This window comes from Monodon monoceros, unplaced genomic scaffold (assembly GCF_005190385.1).
Source record: "Monodon monoceros isolate NGI ecotype Baffin Bay Population unplaced genomic scaffold, NGI_Narwhal_1 Super_Scaffold_3, whole genome shotgun sequence".
NCBI classification, from domain to species: domain Eukaryota; kingdom Metazoa; phylum Chordata; class Mammalia; order Artiodactyla; family Monodontidae; genus Monodon; species Monodon monoceros.
Window position 1 is genome coordinate 63,009,764 of NW_021703780.1, and position 15,905 is coordinate 63,025,668.

General features: G+C 51.5%; 1 protein-coding gene across 6 annotated transcripts in view; it reads left to right on the forward strand.

The window, feature by feature from the left end:
- The window catches only part of DHX30 (DExH-box helicase 30), a 30,541-nt gene that overhangs the window by 12,422 nt on the left and 2,214 nt on the right, over nt 1-15,905 (forward strand). For 4 of the 6 annotated variants that reach the window (XM_029244330.1, XM_029244332.1, XM_029244331.1 and 1 more), the window contains 10 exons: nt 3,491-3,621; nt 4,256-4,366; nt 9,887-10,188; nt 10,656-10,776; nt 11,520-11,669; nt 13,648-13,800; nt 14,107-14,943; nt 15,189-15,264; nt 15,350-15,454; nt 15,716-15,891. In XM_029244330.1, the coding sequence (XP_029100163.1) occupies nt 3,491-3,621; nt 4,256-4,366; nt 9,887-10,188; nt 10,656-10,776; nt 11,520-11,669; nt 13,648-13,800; nt 14,107-14,943; nt 15,189-15,264; nt 15,350-15,454; nt 15,716-15,891 (2,162 nt within the window). Of the gene's footprint in view, nt 1-1,451; nt 1,689-3,490; nt 3,622-4,255; nt 4,367-9,886; nt 10,189-10,655; nt 10,777-11,519; nt 11,670-13,647; nt 13,801-14,106; nt 14,944-15,188; nt 15,265-15,349; nt 15,455-15,715; nt 15,892-15,905 lie in introns of those variants that run through there. The other 2 variants (XM_029244333.1, XM_029244328.1) reach the window with 2 other exon arrangements.

Sequence of the window (15,905 nt, forward strand, 5' to 3'; positions counted from 1 at the left end):
CTGGGTAGGGGTGTTTGACATGGATGGTGATGTCCCTTTGTGACGTCAGACCATTGCTGCCAGGGCCACCTTCCCTTTTTTGCCCTTTCCTGGTTAAAAACCCACTGAGGAGGGAATGGAGGAGCAGGAGTTGAAGCTGCCCCATTTTGCTCTGGCTCTGCTTCTAAGGGACCTGTCCCCTGTTGTCTCAGATCTCAGAGGGCAGAGGCGTGTCTATCAGAGCACACTGCAAAGCCCCCTTCCAAACATTCCCATTTTATATTAACCACAGTCATACCAAATGAGTAGAGCAGGTTTGTCCTAATTTCCCCCAGTGATAAAATGGCCCAAGGTTCACAGCTGACACGTGGTAGACTTGGGGCTAAGCCCAAGTGTTAGGACTCAAATCCCATGTTCTTGCCATAGGCCAGCAGTTCTGAGTGTGATCCCAGACCAGCAACCTCAGTATTATCTGGAAACTTGTTAAACATGCAGATCTTGGGTCCTATTCCAGACCTAATGACTAAGAAACTCTGGGAGGGTGGCTCCCAGTACTGTTTTAACAAGCTCTTCAGGGGATCATCGGAATCACATCTAGAATTATAAAACAAACAACAAACAGCCTCTCACTGCCAGCTGCACCCCAAGTGCACTGCCAACCTCTGACCAAGGCCTCCTTCCAAGAGATTGAGACCTTGAGGCCCTTGCTGTCACCGCCGCTGCCCCAACATGCAGATCCAGTCTGATTCCCACCTGACCCCAAACCCTGCTCCTCAGTGCCAGAAGAGGAAGAGGAAGAGGAATGAGCCTGGCCAGAACCCAGGTGTAGTAGTTTGGAAGCAGAATCCCATCTGGCTTTCAAACAAGCACAGAACAGCAGCTTCAGACTTTCACTGCTGGAACAGCTCAATTCTTGGGCATAGTGTCCAAGTTGGGTACTTTACATCTTTGACTCCAGCTCTGGAGAGTAAACCTGGTTTGCTTATGTTCAAGAGGTCTTCCCTGTCCTGGCTCCAGATTCTTCACCAGGTTTACTTTGTAAGCCATTAAATGAGGTGGCTGTGCCCCAGCTTAGCAATGATCTTACGCTCTGCTGGCCGGGAGTGCAGGCCAATTTGCAAGGGCATGTGGGAGGTATTTACCCGCAATGGGTAGGACCTAGAGGGAACTTCATTTCCTTGGATGGACATTAAGCTGAGGCCTGTACTGTTTCCCAAGAAGCCCCACTCTCTCTTCCTGCCTCAGCTTCAGATGACGAGTCTGTGGGTTGGATTTACTGGGGGAGTGATTTCGGCAGGGTTCCAGCCTTGGTCTGGTCGGCCCACCGGTTGACTGGAGCGTGCAGCGCTGGAGGCCCCGGGCTGCGTGGGGCGGTAGCCATGTCGGCTCGGTCCCGGGTCCGCCCGTCCGGCAGGGGGCGCGCGGCTCCCGGGCCGCTCGCTCCTGCCCTTCTGCCCTGTCCCTGCCGGGCTCCGGAGTCGCGGGGGCGGGCGGGAGCGAGATGGCGGCCGCCAGGAGGCTCATGGTGCTGGCCGCCGGCGTCTCTCCGCGCCTGCGGCCGCTGGCTCCCTACACCCCCGGGCGACAGGGACGCCCGCGCGGCCTCTTGACAGGCTGCATCCGCCCCGACCGCACGAAGGCGGCCGCTGAGGCTGAGGCGGGGGCGGCCCCCGACGGGCCTGGGGAAGGCGACGGAAGCATGGTGAACGGTGAGGGCAGGGGCAGCCAGGCTGCGACGCCCTTGACTTCGGGGGATGACAGAGCTAGGGGCGCGGGCTGGGGTCGGGCCCTCTCTTGTATGCCTGAGACCGCCATTCAGTGGCGGGCCGGAGCCCTGCTGTTGTAAAGCTCACACGGCTCAGGCCCAAATGGTCCCCAAGCGCGGAGGTTCTGGGACTGGAGCGCTTGCACCTGGCAACAATAGGTGATAGGTGCGTACCACAAGGGAGTTGGGGAAAACAGGTAAACGTCCAGTTCCTGCCAGGCCCGTGGTCAAGGGTTAGAGCGTCAAGGTTAAGCACATCCTCGCTGTTGTGAGAAAGGCAAAGAGCTCAAAATACATCTGAGACTTCAGAATCTCGAATAGAGACAGAATGATTGCTCTAGTGGACCCCAGCGCGGTGCTTCCTGAATGGTGCAGGAAATGAAACTGGTAAGAGCATCCATGCCCATCAAGGATGGACAGAGAGAGCCAGCCTCTGCCCTATAGAGCTGGAGGAGGTACCAGGGCACGTCTGCTGTTATATGTGTGTCTAGTGGGCTACTTAAAGTTGGGTCCTCCTGTGGGATGGAACCCCTTTGAGTCTACTTACATACTGTTTCTCGACTACTCGATTCTCAGTTGCTTTACAAGTTAACATTTAGAGGGAGACAGGGCCAGGCAGAATCCTCCCTCTTGGCCAGATGACACAGGAGTCTGCTCCAAGGAAATAGCCTCAACCCAGGCAGCAGAGTTACAGCAGAACTCCTGGAGGAGCTTTTTCAAAATACAGACTTGCCTAACATCACTGCCATTCTCAGGTGCCCTGTGGGGATCAGGGTGGGCAGTGCTGTGAAGAAGCTCCCCAGGTGACTTATGATTGATGCATGCAGGTGCACAGGTGCATATATGTACCCCCTACAAAATTACTTTTTGGAGCTGAATTATAATGCTAGAGACTGTGGGTGGAGAATGAAAAGGCTTCCCATCCCTTTTGCTGGTCTCTGACTCTGCATCTCTTGAAGGTCCACTCTGGTGCTTTGGGGCTCTTCCTTTAGTTTTCAGCCACTCTCAGCAGGCTTCTTCATGGTCTAAGTCCAGTGTTTGGCACAGGCTGCTTCTAGGTGGACATCTCACCCATTTGTGCTCTGGGATTGATCCAAAGTGCAATAAATCTCTCACGGTGTTTGATGCATCCTGCCTCCACTCGGTTCACTGCAGTGAACTCCCGGGAGGAATAGCTCATACCCATGTCTAAGCTAAGGAGGTCTCTAATCAGTGTCCCTACACATAATCTGGCTCTGGGGTGGCCTTTTGCACGGTGTTGAGGTAGAGTTGAGAACTGGGGCCTGGTATTCAGACTCCGCGGCCAACCCTCCTTGTTGTGTGTCTGTTATTTTAGGAGGGGCCTTGCATTGTCGTGATCTCCACTGTGTGTGTGTGGTCGATTTTGTTTTTTGTTTAGTGCGTTCTTTCAGACATCAGATTGGGGGGGTTGTTGCCATGTTAGGCTTCTGTAGCTGATGTGTTAAGTTGGGAGCTTGGGTGGGGAAGAGGATCCTGGCTGGTTCCCCTCTGTGGTGTGGGGGCCGTTGGCCCTTCTCTTTCAGGAGATGATCGTGCATTGGCTCTAGCCCCACTGTCCTCTGTAAACCCTGAAGTCATTCTCCCTCCTTTTTAAGATGCTCCTGGGTGGTTTGGGATCATGAGCCAACATCCTCAGTATCCAGTCCAGGGTTGTCCTGATACACACCCCATGGAGTTTTTAGAAGAAAAAGCACAACTATAATGCTTTTGTTCTTATTCTCTTAGCTTCTAGGGACCTATTAAAAGAGTTTCCACAGCCCAAAAATCTTCTCAACAGTGTGATTGGAAGAGCCCTTGGCATCTCACATGCAAAAGACAAATTGGTCTACGTGCACACAAATGGACCAAAGAAAAAGGTAACTCTGCTGGTGGCAAGGAGACATGTTGGTCTGATTCTCTGGAAGGAGACTGGCTGCTCTTTTCTCTCTCAGATTTCTTGTCAGGGAGGCCATAGAGTGGGTTTTCTGAATTGAGAATGGTCAGCAGAGAATCTCAGAGCAAAGCTAAGTCTGGAGAAGAGCCTGGTTTAGGGAAGGGGAACATGGGCAAGTAAAGTGAGACGTTCTCATCTTGTGTAAGATAGGCCTCCGTACTGGGCCCTGGATTTGGTCCCTTCCAACTAACTGGAACTGTAGAGGGTTAGAGCTGATGATAATTCCTGCTCCCAGAGTCTTGTAGGTCCTGGGACCCACAGGAAGCATGTAGGCAAACCATTCTGAATGAAAATTTTTAAGGATAAAGATGGGTCCCACCTTGCCCTCTGGCTAGAACATGGCACTTTGAAGAAGCAAAACAGCTTGAGGTGGGACAGTGGCTTGAGGGTGGGGGAGTCTGAGCCTTCCAAGGAGTTAATGATGGGATTGGGGTTCTGTCTTGCACTCAGGCCTGCTGCTGTGAGGTCTACAGCTTTGCTGTTGATTCTCCATGTGGTTTGTTATAACTTTGTAGTCTAGATAGGCAAGGGTCCTGATTCTCTCTTCTCTTCCTCAGAAAGTCACCCTCCACATAAAGTGGCCCAAGAGCGTGGAGGTAGAAGGCTATGGCAGCAAGAAGATCGACGCTGAGAGGCAGGCTGCGGCCGCGGCCTGCCAGCTGTTCAAGGTGACCCTCCCCTAGTGAAGACCATGCAGACCTCCCTCCTGAGAACTGCTTGAAGTGACGGTTTTCCTGGTGTCAGCTGCACCTAGGTTTAGGTTGGCAGGGTGTTCAACCACTCACCTGTCCTAAGCCCTTCCCACCTTGTGGTTCCTTTTTTGCTTCAGCCAGTGACGGAATAGATTAATATTGTTTTCTTGCCACTGTAGTTATCTACTTTCTGTGGTTTCAAAAACCACAGAGAAGAACCCCTTTATGGAGAACACTCCCTCTGTATAGCACCATGGTGAGACTTCTATTTCGGTTTCTGTTTTTCTTTCCCTGTTATTTCATGTATTTAGGTTTTTCCTTGTAGTCACATAGTCTTCTCTTACTTACAATGGAAGAATAATAGTCACTTCTCTCACTTCCCAGTGGTTGGACGTGGGTTGCTTTCAGTTTTTGATTGCACAGCATTTCCTAGACCTTCATTGTTGCTCCCAGCCTTTCTTTCCATCCCTAATTGGCTCCCTTCATGGCTGTGCCAACCTTGAATCTTCCTCACATTCCTAGGTCTTTGCTCTTGACAAGGACAAAGCTGTATTCCTTCAGCTTCTCTCCCGCTCATGGTCTGCAGACCTTCATTGTCACTGCTCCTCCTGGGTCTGAGGAGGCAAGGTCCCTTTTCCTGTCCTGGGCTCCCACACGACCCTTCTCTTTTCTCTGTCCTCTCTGTCTCCTCCATCTTGTCTCCCACGCTTTTATTTAATTTTCAGATCTTTCCTCATCTGATTCTTTTCTGTAAGAGTCAAAAATTCTTCAGTGTTTGGGAATTCCCTGGCAGTCCAGTGGTTAGGATGCCACACTTTCACTGCCGAGGGCACAGGTTCGATCCTTGGTTGGGGGAACTAGGATCCCGCAAGCGGCGCGGCACAGCCAGAAAAATTCTTCAGCGTTGTAATCCCTTCCCCAGGCCCTGCTTCCCTGCACACAGCTCTCTGTGCGTGTGGTTTGCATTCTTTCCACTCCAGCATCATAGCCCATGCCATGGTTGCTGGTTCCCTTCACATCCTCATAGCGCCTGGTGATTGTTGGCTGACTGGGGCAGCTTTGCCAGGCTCACCAGCCTCCCCTCAGTCCTTGCTCTGCTTGAATGGTCTGTGGCTTTGGCACTGCGGGGCATCTTCAGCCCCTGGGTTATACCTGCTTTCCTTGTCTCTGGGTCACTCCAGGCTCCTCTTCCTCTCCCACTCTCTATAAACATCTTTTTCTGTACTCCTTCTGCCTGGGGAAATCTTCTTTCTCAGAAATTCAACCAGCCTTTCTGTGTTTAATGTCTTGGAAACCTCCGTCTCCCTTAGAGCACCTCTACCTCAGGGGTTCTCAATTTCGGGGGGATTTTGCCCCCCAGGGGACATTTGGTAACGTCTAGAGACATTTTTGGCAGCCACAAGGAGAAGAGTGCTACCTGGTATGACGCCAGGGATGCTGCTAAACGTCCCACAATGCACAGGCCAGCCCCTCACAACAAAGAATTACCTGGTCCAAAATGTCTATAGTGCCGAGGGTGAGGATGCTTTTCTGCCTGGATGTAGAAGGCACTTTAAACCGAGACCATGTGCAGCAAGTTGTGATCACATTCCTCCCCAGCCCGTTCTCTGTTCTCTATCTATGCTCATGGCCTTTTTTGTTTGTATGTTTGTTTAATTGTGGTAAAATACACAAAATATAAAATTTAGCAGCTTAGCCACTTTTAAGTGTACAGTTCAGTAGTATTAAGTGCAGCCACGTTGTTGAGCACCCAGTCTCTAGAACTTCTTCATCCTGGAAAACTGAATCTCTATACCCAGTAAACAACTCCCCATCCTGCCTTCCCCCCAGCCCCTGGCAGCCACCATTCTACTTTCTATTTCTGCGAATTTGACTACTCGTCACATAAGTGAAATCACACAGTGTCCTTTTGTGACTGGTTTATGTCACTTAGCATAATGTCCTCAAGGTTCATTCATGTTGTAGCAAGTGTCAGAGTTTCTCTCTTTGTAAAGGCCAGTAATATTCAATTGTATGTATATATCACATTTTGTTTATCCATTCATCCATTGATGGACTCTTGGGTCCACTTTTTGGCCATTGTGAAATAAGGCTGCAGTGAACAAATACCTCTTCGAGACCCTGCTTTTAATCCCCAGGATTGGAATTGCTAGATCCTATGGTAATTCTATTCTTAATTTTTTGAGGAACTGCCACACTGTTTCCGTAGTGTACTATTATACATTCCCACCAACAGTGCACAAGTGTTCTAATTTCTCCACAGCCTCACTAACACTTGTTACTTTCTTTCATTTTATTTATTTATTTTATAGTAGTCATCCTAATCGGTATGAGTTGATATCTCATTGTGGTTCTGATTTGCATTTCCCTAATGATTAGTGACGTTGAGCATCTTTTCTTGCGCTTATTGGCCATTTATGTATCTTCTTTGTAGAAATGTCTTTTTAAGTCCTTTGCCCACTTTTTAGTCACATCGTTTTATTGTTGAATTATGGGAGTTCTTTATATATTCTGGAGAGTGTAGCCCATTCTTTCCTTAATATTTGTACTCAAATTTGTTCAGCTTTTTTCCTCCCAAACTAGATGTGTTTCTTAAGCATTGCCCTCAGGCTTGTTGTGAGGTGCTGGCAGCACAAAGGTGACTGAGGGTGCTCTTGGGGCAGCCACAGCCCAGAGAGGAAGCACCCACATGAGGGGAGAGGTGCACCTCAGCCTCCTGAATAAAGCAGGCTATTCTTAAAGAGTGAGTAGAAGTTTTCCAGGGACAGGGATGGAGAGGGCACTCCAGATAGAGGGCACAGAGACATGGAACCAGGGTGCACGCGAGCAACTAGCGGATTGTGAACGTGGGTCTGAGTGCTTGGCGATGGTGCGAACAGGTGGGCAGGAGCCAGAACACCAAGCCCTTAGGTGTCTCAGGTAGGAGTCTTGATTGATCCTGTGGATGCTAGGTCTGCTGACTGGTGGTAATTGGTGGAATGACAGAGCTGAGTTTGCCTTTAGGAATAGTCCCCAAAAGCAGTGGGGTCAGGCAAGACCAGAGATGGGGGCACAGGATAGGTGAGAATGCCAGTAGCAGCAGTGCAGGAGCTTTCTTCTGGGGTTATTAACGAGCTGGAAAAGACAGTGACTGGTCAGATGGAGGAGGGAGGAAGAGCGGGTTGGTGGGGAAGCATGAGCCAGCACGGGGAGCCCTGGAAGGGAAGCGGGTTGGGTGGGTGTTCATCATCAGGAACACCTCATGGCCTTGTGTGTGGGGGGGTGTGAGTGGGAGGCAGGGAGGTAAAGCATGCTGGCGTCCTGGGGAAGGCCAAGGGGGAGGGTGCTGTATGTGTTTTCTGTGTAATCAGATCGTCCTTGTAAGCAGGCGGTGACGTGACGCAGAAGCATGGAGGCTGAGCCTTGGGCCAGGCACCCGTACTGCCCTGCCCTGAGTGGCTGTGCTTTCATGCATGTGGATGTGTGTGGCGTGCCCTTTTCACACTCTCTGTCACAGAATCCTACTGTTATGCAGTGTTCTTCCACACAGATTTGACAATTTGTTAAGTGCCCAAAAAGTCTATCCAGACTTTGATTGGAGTTATGTTACATGGGTTAACTTAGGAGGCTTTTGTCTCTTTACTCAAAAAAGTTTCATATCAGGAACTCCCATATTTTGTGTCCTTTTACCAAGTTTTATACTTTTAAAAAATATGTAAATCTATTTCTTTAAGTTCATCTTAGGTAGGCTATGGTTATTGTTGCTGTTGTGAATAGTCCTGATTACATTTTATTTTTTTTTTTAGATTTTTTTGATGTGGACCATTTTTAAAGTCTTTATTGAATTTGTTACAATATTGCTTCGCTTTATGTTTTGGTTTTTTGGCTGCGAGGCATGTGGGATCTTAGCTCCCCTACCAGGGATCAAACCCACACCGCCTGCATTGGAAGGTGAAGTCTTAACCACTGGACCTCCAGGGAAGTCCCTTCCTGATTACTTTTTTTTTTTTTTAACATCTTTATTGGAGTATAATTGCTTTACAATGTTGTGTTAGTTTCTGCTGTATAACAAAGTGAATCAGCTATATGTATACATATATCCCCGTATCTCCTCCCTCTTGCATCTCCCTTCTACCGTCCCTATCCCACCACTCTAGGTGGACACAAAGCACCGAGCTGATCTCCCTGTGCTATGTGGCTGCTTCCCACTAGCTACCTGATTACATTTTAAATTACAGTTGGTTCTTTCAGAAATCTGAGGAGAGAGTTGTTGTTGTTGTTTTTTAAAGATTTAATTTTATTTATTTTTGGCTGTGTTGGGTCTTCGTTGCTGCGCACGGGCTTTCTCTAGTTGTGATGAGCGGGGGCTACTCCTTGTTGCAGTGCATGGGCTTCTCCTTGTGGTGGCTTCTCTTGTTGTGGAGCACGGGCTCTAGGTGTGCGGGCTTCAGTAGTTGTAGCACATGGGCTCAGTAGTTGTGGCTCTTGGGCTCTAGAGCGCCGGCTCAGTAGTTGTGGCTCGTGGGCTTATTTGCTCCACGGCATGTAGGATCTTCCCAGACCAGGGATCGAACCCGTGTCCCCTGCATTGGCAGGCAGGTTCTTAACCACTGAGCCACCAGGGAAGTCCCTGAGGGGAGAGTTTTAAGAAGCGAGTGGTCACTCCTCAGCTTGTCACGAGTCAGGTGTGGCTGAAGCCACGCTGTGAAGCAGTGCCTGGATTCTGGCACCTGCCGTCTACTGTCACATGGCTGTGATGTCTGAAACCCTCTTGATGTGCCTGGCTTACCCGTGTTGTCTTTACCACTCCCAACTTGAATTTCTTGACCTTGTGCTCTATTCACGTGCTACTCCTGTTCTTCTAGCTTCTTATTTTTTTGTTCTTTAGACTCTGTTTTTCTGCATTTTTCTTCTGCCTCTTAGATTTTGAGCTTCTTGAGGGCAGAGATCAGGTCTCATCCCTCCTGACGGTGCCCAGGGTGGCAAGCATGTTGCTTTGTACATGCTAGAGACTCGGCAAATGTCTTATTTGATTTTCTCTAGAAAAGAATGAAACTGTAATATATTTTAAAATAATATTTTTGTATAACTGGCTTTAAAAACGTTTGGTGTTATTTCTAGAGTATGTTCCCAGCATAGGATTCTTGTGTCAGAGGTATAGCTGTTTTATGGTGTAGACAACATGTTTCCTAATTGCTACACTCACTGAAGCTTTCTAGATCACTTTGTGAATGCATCTGCTTCTTGTTGCCCTGTGGGTTTTTCTTTGTTTTGTTTTGTTTCTTTGGTCTTTTGTCTTAATAGCTATAAGAATTTACCTTGTCATTTTCCTCTGTTGAAGCTAGACATGTTAAGTGCTCTCTCTGTGCCCAGTTCTGGACTAGGGCCTGAGGTGAGTAGACAGGTGAAAAAGCATGGCTCTCACACATGAGGGACTTATGGTGTAACTGGGCAGGTTCTGAGCAGCCTGAGGTGTGAGGGTGGTATGGGCCCTCACAACGCCCCTTTTTTCCCCAGGGCTGGGGTCTGCTGGGTCCCCGGAATGAGCTGTTTGATGCAGCCAAATACCGCGTGCTAGCCGATCGCTTTGGCTCTCCGGCTGACAGCTGGTGGCGCCCAGAACCCACCATGCCACCTACTTCCTGGCGGCAGCTGAATCCTGAGAGCATCCGGCCAGGGGGACCTGGGGGCCTATCCCGCTCCTTGGGCCGGGAGGAAGAGGAGGATGAGGAGGAAGAGCTAGAAGAGGGGACCATTGATGTCACTGAATTTCTGTCTATGGCCCAGCAGGACTCCCACACCCCACTCAGGGATTCGAGGTACAGCCAGGGGCAGGGAATGCAGGGGAAGCTGGCTGCACCTTGACATGGGGTGGGGCGTGTTCCCAGGGGACTCCTCTGAGATGGGAGGGCCCCTGCCCCACATCTCAGTCCGCGTCTCTGTTATTCATTGGTATATCTACCTGTTCTTGGGGAAAGCCATTTGTGGCCATGTACTGTATGGCTGGGCTTTTGCGAAACAGCAGCACGGACCCTCTCTCCAGCTCACACTTGGGTCCTTCAGAGGCCCAGTAACTACTCTGCCTGCCCACTGCCCCTACCCTCCTATCTGTCTGGGGGAACTGAGGGAGCGCCAGGTGTGCTTTGTGTCTGTGAGAGGATCACAGGCCAAGTGGAAATGCCCCAGCCTCCTGCAACTATGCAGTATCCTAGCCCCTGGGTCTCAGAGCAGGTGAAATTGGCCCAGGAAGAGAGTGCTTTTTCACCTAAACTTTCGGTCCTCCCAGGGGGGGTTCCTTTGAAATGACAGATGACGACAGTGCTATTAGGGCTCTGACCCAGTTTCCGCTTCCCAAGAACCTTCTGGCCAAGGTGATTCAGATAGCGACATCGTCCTCCACAGCCAAGGTGAGCTGGGTCTCCTATAAGTGTGTGTGACTGGGGAGCTGGCTTGGTCAAGTCTGGTTTTCCTCCAGACCAGGTGGGAGGGAGACTACAGGTGTACGGGAGGGCCAAAGATGCCCGTTCTCCAAGCCCAGCCTGGGCCAGCTGGGGGAACTCCGGGTCCTTGGAAGGTTGAAGCAGCAGGGACAGATTGGAAGTCAGAACACTGGAGCACAGGGAGGGGGCTGGGGACTGTAGGAGTGGAAGACGTATATCTGTTCAAGGGTTGCGGGCAGGAAAGGAGGCTTTGGGGAGGGGGTGGCTGACTTGCTGAGTTTTCATCTTTGTCAGGCTGAGGGGCTTTGGTTAAGCAGAGCTTCTCTCCAGGTGCAAGGCCTTTTTGATCCCCCAGGATGTGCTTGATTTTTAGCTTGTGTTGACAGCTTCAACCTGCAGCTACCATCATACCTGTTTGCTTTGAAAGTGCTGAGAGGACAGTGGGCTAGGAGGGCAGGTAGTGGCATTGCCCAGATGCCATTTCCTGCTGTGAAATCATGGTACCACAGGAGAAGCAAGGCCAGGATCTGGGAGCTGCAGCCCCACAGGGCTAGCTTCTGCCTGTCCAGTGGCACTTCTTTTGTGGCTGATGCTTGGTACCTGCTCAGATGGGGGTTAAATCCATCTCTGTGTCCCTTGATATTTTGCGAACTCCTGGATGTTTTCATTCCCTACCTTTTTTTTAACCATCTCTCTTGCCCTTTGTGTAGAACCTCATGCAGTTCCATACTGTGGGCACCAAGACCAAGCTGTCCACCCTCACCCTACTCTGGCCCTGTCCCATGACCTTTGTCGCCAAAGGGCGTCGCAAAGCAGAGGCAGAGAATAAGGCGGCAGCCCTGGCTTGTAAGAAACTGAAGGTGAGTGCAAGGTCCCTGGTGTGATGCATGAGATGTCTTGGAGCTCCCTGCTACCCTTGGCAAATGGTCCACTTTTCCAGGAAATGAAATCTACCACTGCCAGGCTTTTGGCCTGGGCACATAAGTATCTGGTGTCACAGCCTTGCTTGTCAGGCTGTGGGGTGCTGTTTCCAGGGCTTCTCCACAGTCCCTGTGGAGGTGCTTTGCCCGTGAGCTCAGCCGTTTCAGCACTGTTGGCTGGAACCTGGGTGAAGCCAGGAGACATGCTCATCATTCTGAATGGTATGGAGCTGGAGAAATGATGTCTTTGTTGAGGGACAGACTTGGTATCTAGAAAGATCTTGATAACTTGGGCTTTGTGGCCAAAACAAACCATGCGACGTTCATCTAGGATGAATATTGAAGGGATCAACATCCAGGTGAAGGCAGTGGGGCTTACAGCTAGCAATCATTTTGAAGCGGCTTTGGAGGTCAGCTGGTAGCCCAGTTGTGGGAGTTACCTGAACCCATGGGGGTCTGGTTTGCAGAATAAGAGAGGAAGGAGGCCCTGTTTTACTCTGAATGTTCGGATATACCTTTGGTGTACATTTGGCTCTGGGAACTGAATTTTAGATAGAGCTGATAGTGAGGGGTACCAAGATCCTGGAGAACAGAAGAGGGATGGGCTCAGGTAAGTGGTGAGAGGGAATGGATGTGTCATTACCTGTGGCTCAAGAGGACAGAACTAGGGCTAACTGGGAGAACTTCGAGGAAGTCTGAATTTTAATTTGATAGACAAAAACAGTGATGAACTTGAGAACTCTTGTTTTAGGAGGGTATTTCCACTGTCCTGGGAGTATTTAATTCAAATTTGTGAAAACTAACGTTGGAATAAGATTGCACCTGTCGTCATTGTTCAGTCTGCTAATATCCACATTTGTCCCCCAAAAAATCACTTTTCGTTGACTGATTTTATTAAGCAACCATTACAGATTGAAACTGAAAAATAAATGCATTGACAAAAAACAAAAACAAACAAACAGACAAAAAAGTGATGAGAAGACCCTCAGCATGTTAGAGGCCTGTCTCAGGAAGGAGCAAGCTTCTAGGTGGCAGCAGTGTTCTGAGAGCAGCTGACTGCCCACGGTCAGAGAGGCTGTAGGTAAATTCTCACAGTCCTGGGAAAGGACAGAGGCCTCCCCTGCAGCAAGGTGGCCCTGTTGGCACCTCTTCTGTTCTGGCACGAGGAGGCTGGGGAAGGGGATTGGTCCCTGTGCAGGTAGACTTCTTAAAGGAGGGAGTGTTTGCTCTGGGTTTTGGAGGGTGTGCGGAAATCTGGACATGACAGACTAGGGGAAAATGACTGGTTTTCCACATTTGCCCTGTGTGTTGGAATGCTTTGTCTTATTTGTGGTGGGGTGGCTTTGGGCATATAGGGAAATAAAACAGAGAGTTTCCCTTCCAGTGGTTTATTTTATCAAGTTGCGTAAGTACGTATTTCCGGGAAATTCCATGTATGTTTGTATGGTGGACTGGGTGTCATGCAGAGACAGGTGGAGGTGTGGCAGCTGGACGTGAAATGTGGCAGGGGTGGGCGGGCAGCGAAGGCACAGGAGTCTGCGACTGGGTTCCGGGGTGGCTCAGGGCCTGGCCCGCCTGTCTCAGGTGGGGATTCACGGAGGTGAGCCTGGGCTGCTGTGGGGACTCCGGCTGCTCGGGGAGAGGATTCTCTGTGGCGCCTGTCTGGGCGGGTGGGGGCTGTAACACTCAGACACGCCAGGTCTGGTTTTGCTTGAATCATTTTTAACATTTTTTTTTTTTTGGTGGAGACCTAACATTTTCCTGGTTCCTAATTTCTCCCTCCTGCACCATATTGGCCCAAACCCAAAAATGTCTTAGGAAAGAGGTTGCTCTGCACGACTTCTCTAAAGCTCCTGAGCAGGTCTGGGCCAGTTATGGGGAGACAGGCATAGACCAGCCTTCCGTGTTCCCTCTGCAGAGCCTGGGCCTGGTGGACCGGAACAACGAGCCACTCACCCACGCCATGTATAACCTGGCCTCCTTGCGCGAGCTGGGTGAGACCCAGCGCCGGCCGTGTACCATCCAGGTGCCTGAACCCATCCTCCGCAAGATAGAGACCTTCCTGAACCACGTAAGAGAATCCCCACATTCCTCTTCACCTGCCCGCCTTCATCTACCCAGACCAAAAGCTTTCACCTGCAGCAGGTGGTAGTGACTCCCCGCTTTCCCCACTGGGGATGGAGCCTGGGCACACCTTTGCCCTGAGCAGTCCTGTCTTGCCCACGAGGGTCCCAGGGCAGTTGAGGACTGAGTCCTGCCCGGCGGGTGGGCCATAGCCTCTGGCCAAGGTGAATTGTGTGGAGGGGCTGGCTGGCTGTGGGTAAATGAGAAGAAGCTATTTCTCTTCACCATTTTGTTTGCCTCTCCCGTCCTCCAGTACCCCATGGACAGTTCATGGATCTCCCCAGAGCTCCGGCTGCAGAGTGATGACATCTTGCCCTTGGGCAAGGACTCGGGGCCGCTGGGTGACCCTATCACAGGCAAGCCCTACGTGCCCCTGTCAGAAACAGAGGAGCTGCGTCTGAGCCAGAGCCTGCTGGAGCTGTGGCGGCGGCGAGGGCCAGTCTGGCAGGAGGCCCCCCAGCTCCCTGTGGACCCTCATCGGGACACCATCCTCAGTGCCATCGAGCAGCACCCGGTGGTGGTCATCGCCGGGGACACGGGCTGTGGGAAGACCACGCGCATCCCCCAGCTGCTGCTGGAGCGCTACGTGACCGAGGGCCGAGGTGCTCGCTGCAACGTGATCATCACTCAGCCGCGCCGCATCTCAGCTGTGTCCGTGGCACAGCGGGTCAGCCACGAACTGGGCCCCTCCCTGCGCCGGAACGTGGGCTTCCAGGTGCGGTTGGAAAGCAAGCCTCCAGCCCGAGGCGGGGCTCTGCTCTTCTGTACAGTGGGCATCCTGCTACGGAAGCTGCAGAGCAACCCCAGCCTGGAGGGCGTGAGCCATGTCATTGTGGACGAGGTGCACGAGCGGGACGTGAACACGGACTTCCTGCTGATTCTGCTCAAGGGCCTGCAGCGGCTCAACCCGGCCCTGCGGCTGGTGCTCATGAGTGCCACAGGTGATAACGAGCGCTTCTCCCGCTACTTTGGTGGCTGCCCTGTCATCAAGGTGCCCGGCTTTATGTACCCTGTCAAGGAGCACTACCTGGAGGATATCCTGGCCAAGCTGGGCAAGCACCAGTACCCACACCGGCATCGGCACCACGAGGTGAGGGGATACGCCCGCCCCGTCCTGCCCACGGCTCCTGGCCTTTTCTCCATGGATTCCCCTCCTCCTTCCCAAGCCTTGGTTTCCTTGCTAGAAATGGGAATGATCAGGCCTTCTTGACAAGGGTGTGGTGAGGGTTGGAGGTGATGTGTCACGTGCCTTGACCTCACCGAGTCGCGGTGGCCGTGTCCTGTGCACGACCGCTGGCCCCGGGGCTGTGACTGGCCTCTCTTCCCCCACCCCAGTCTGAGGATGAATGCGCTCTCGATTTGGACCTCGTGACTGATCTGGTTCTGCACATTGATGCCCGCGGGGAACCAGGTGGGTGCTTTCTTCTCTGCCCCGTGCCCACCCTGCTCTCCATCTGCCGGGAGCCACTAGCTCATGCCTGCAGGGCCCTTTACAGGTGGGATCCTCTGCTTCCTGCCTGGGTGGCAGGAGATCAAAGGAGTGCAGCAACGCCTCCAGGAGGCCCTGGGCATGCATGAGAGCAAGTACCTCATCCTGCCAGGTGAGAGCATGTGTGCAAGGATGGTGGCCCCTAACACCAGGCTTGCCCTCTGTCCTGGGGAGTGACTCACCTGGGGCTCAGGGCCTTGGGTTTCTTAATAGGCTGCACTACTTTTTTGCTGGCTTTGTGATCTCTACTGGGCATATTACTGATCTGGACTTTAGTTTCATCAAAATAGGGTCAAAATCCCTGCCTGCCCTCATATGGGGAGGTTTTGGCTGGAGCAGTGCCCGTGACCAGTGTGTTCTTGCTGCCCGCCAGTGCACTCCAACATCCCCATGATGGACCAGAAGGCCATATTCCAGCAGCCTCCTGTTGGCGTGCGCAAGATTGTCTTGGCCACCAACATTGCTGAGACCTCCATCACAATCAATGACATTGTGCACGTGGTGGACAGCGGTCTGCACAAGGAGGAACGCTACGACCTGAAGACCAAGGTGGCACCCATCTC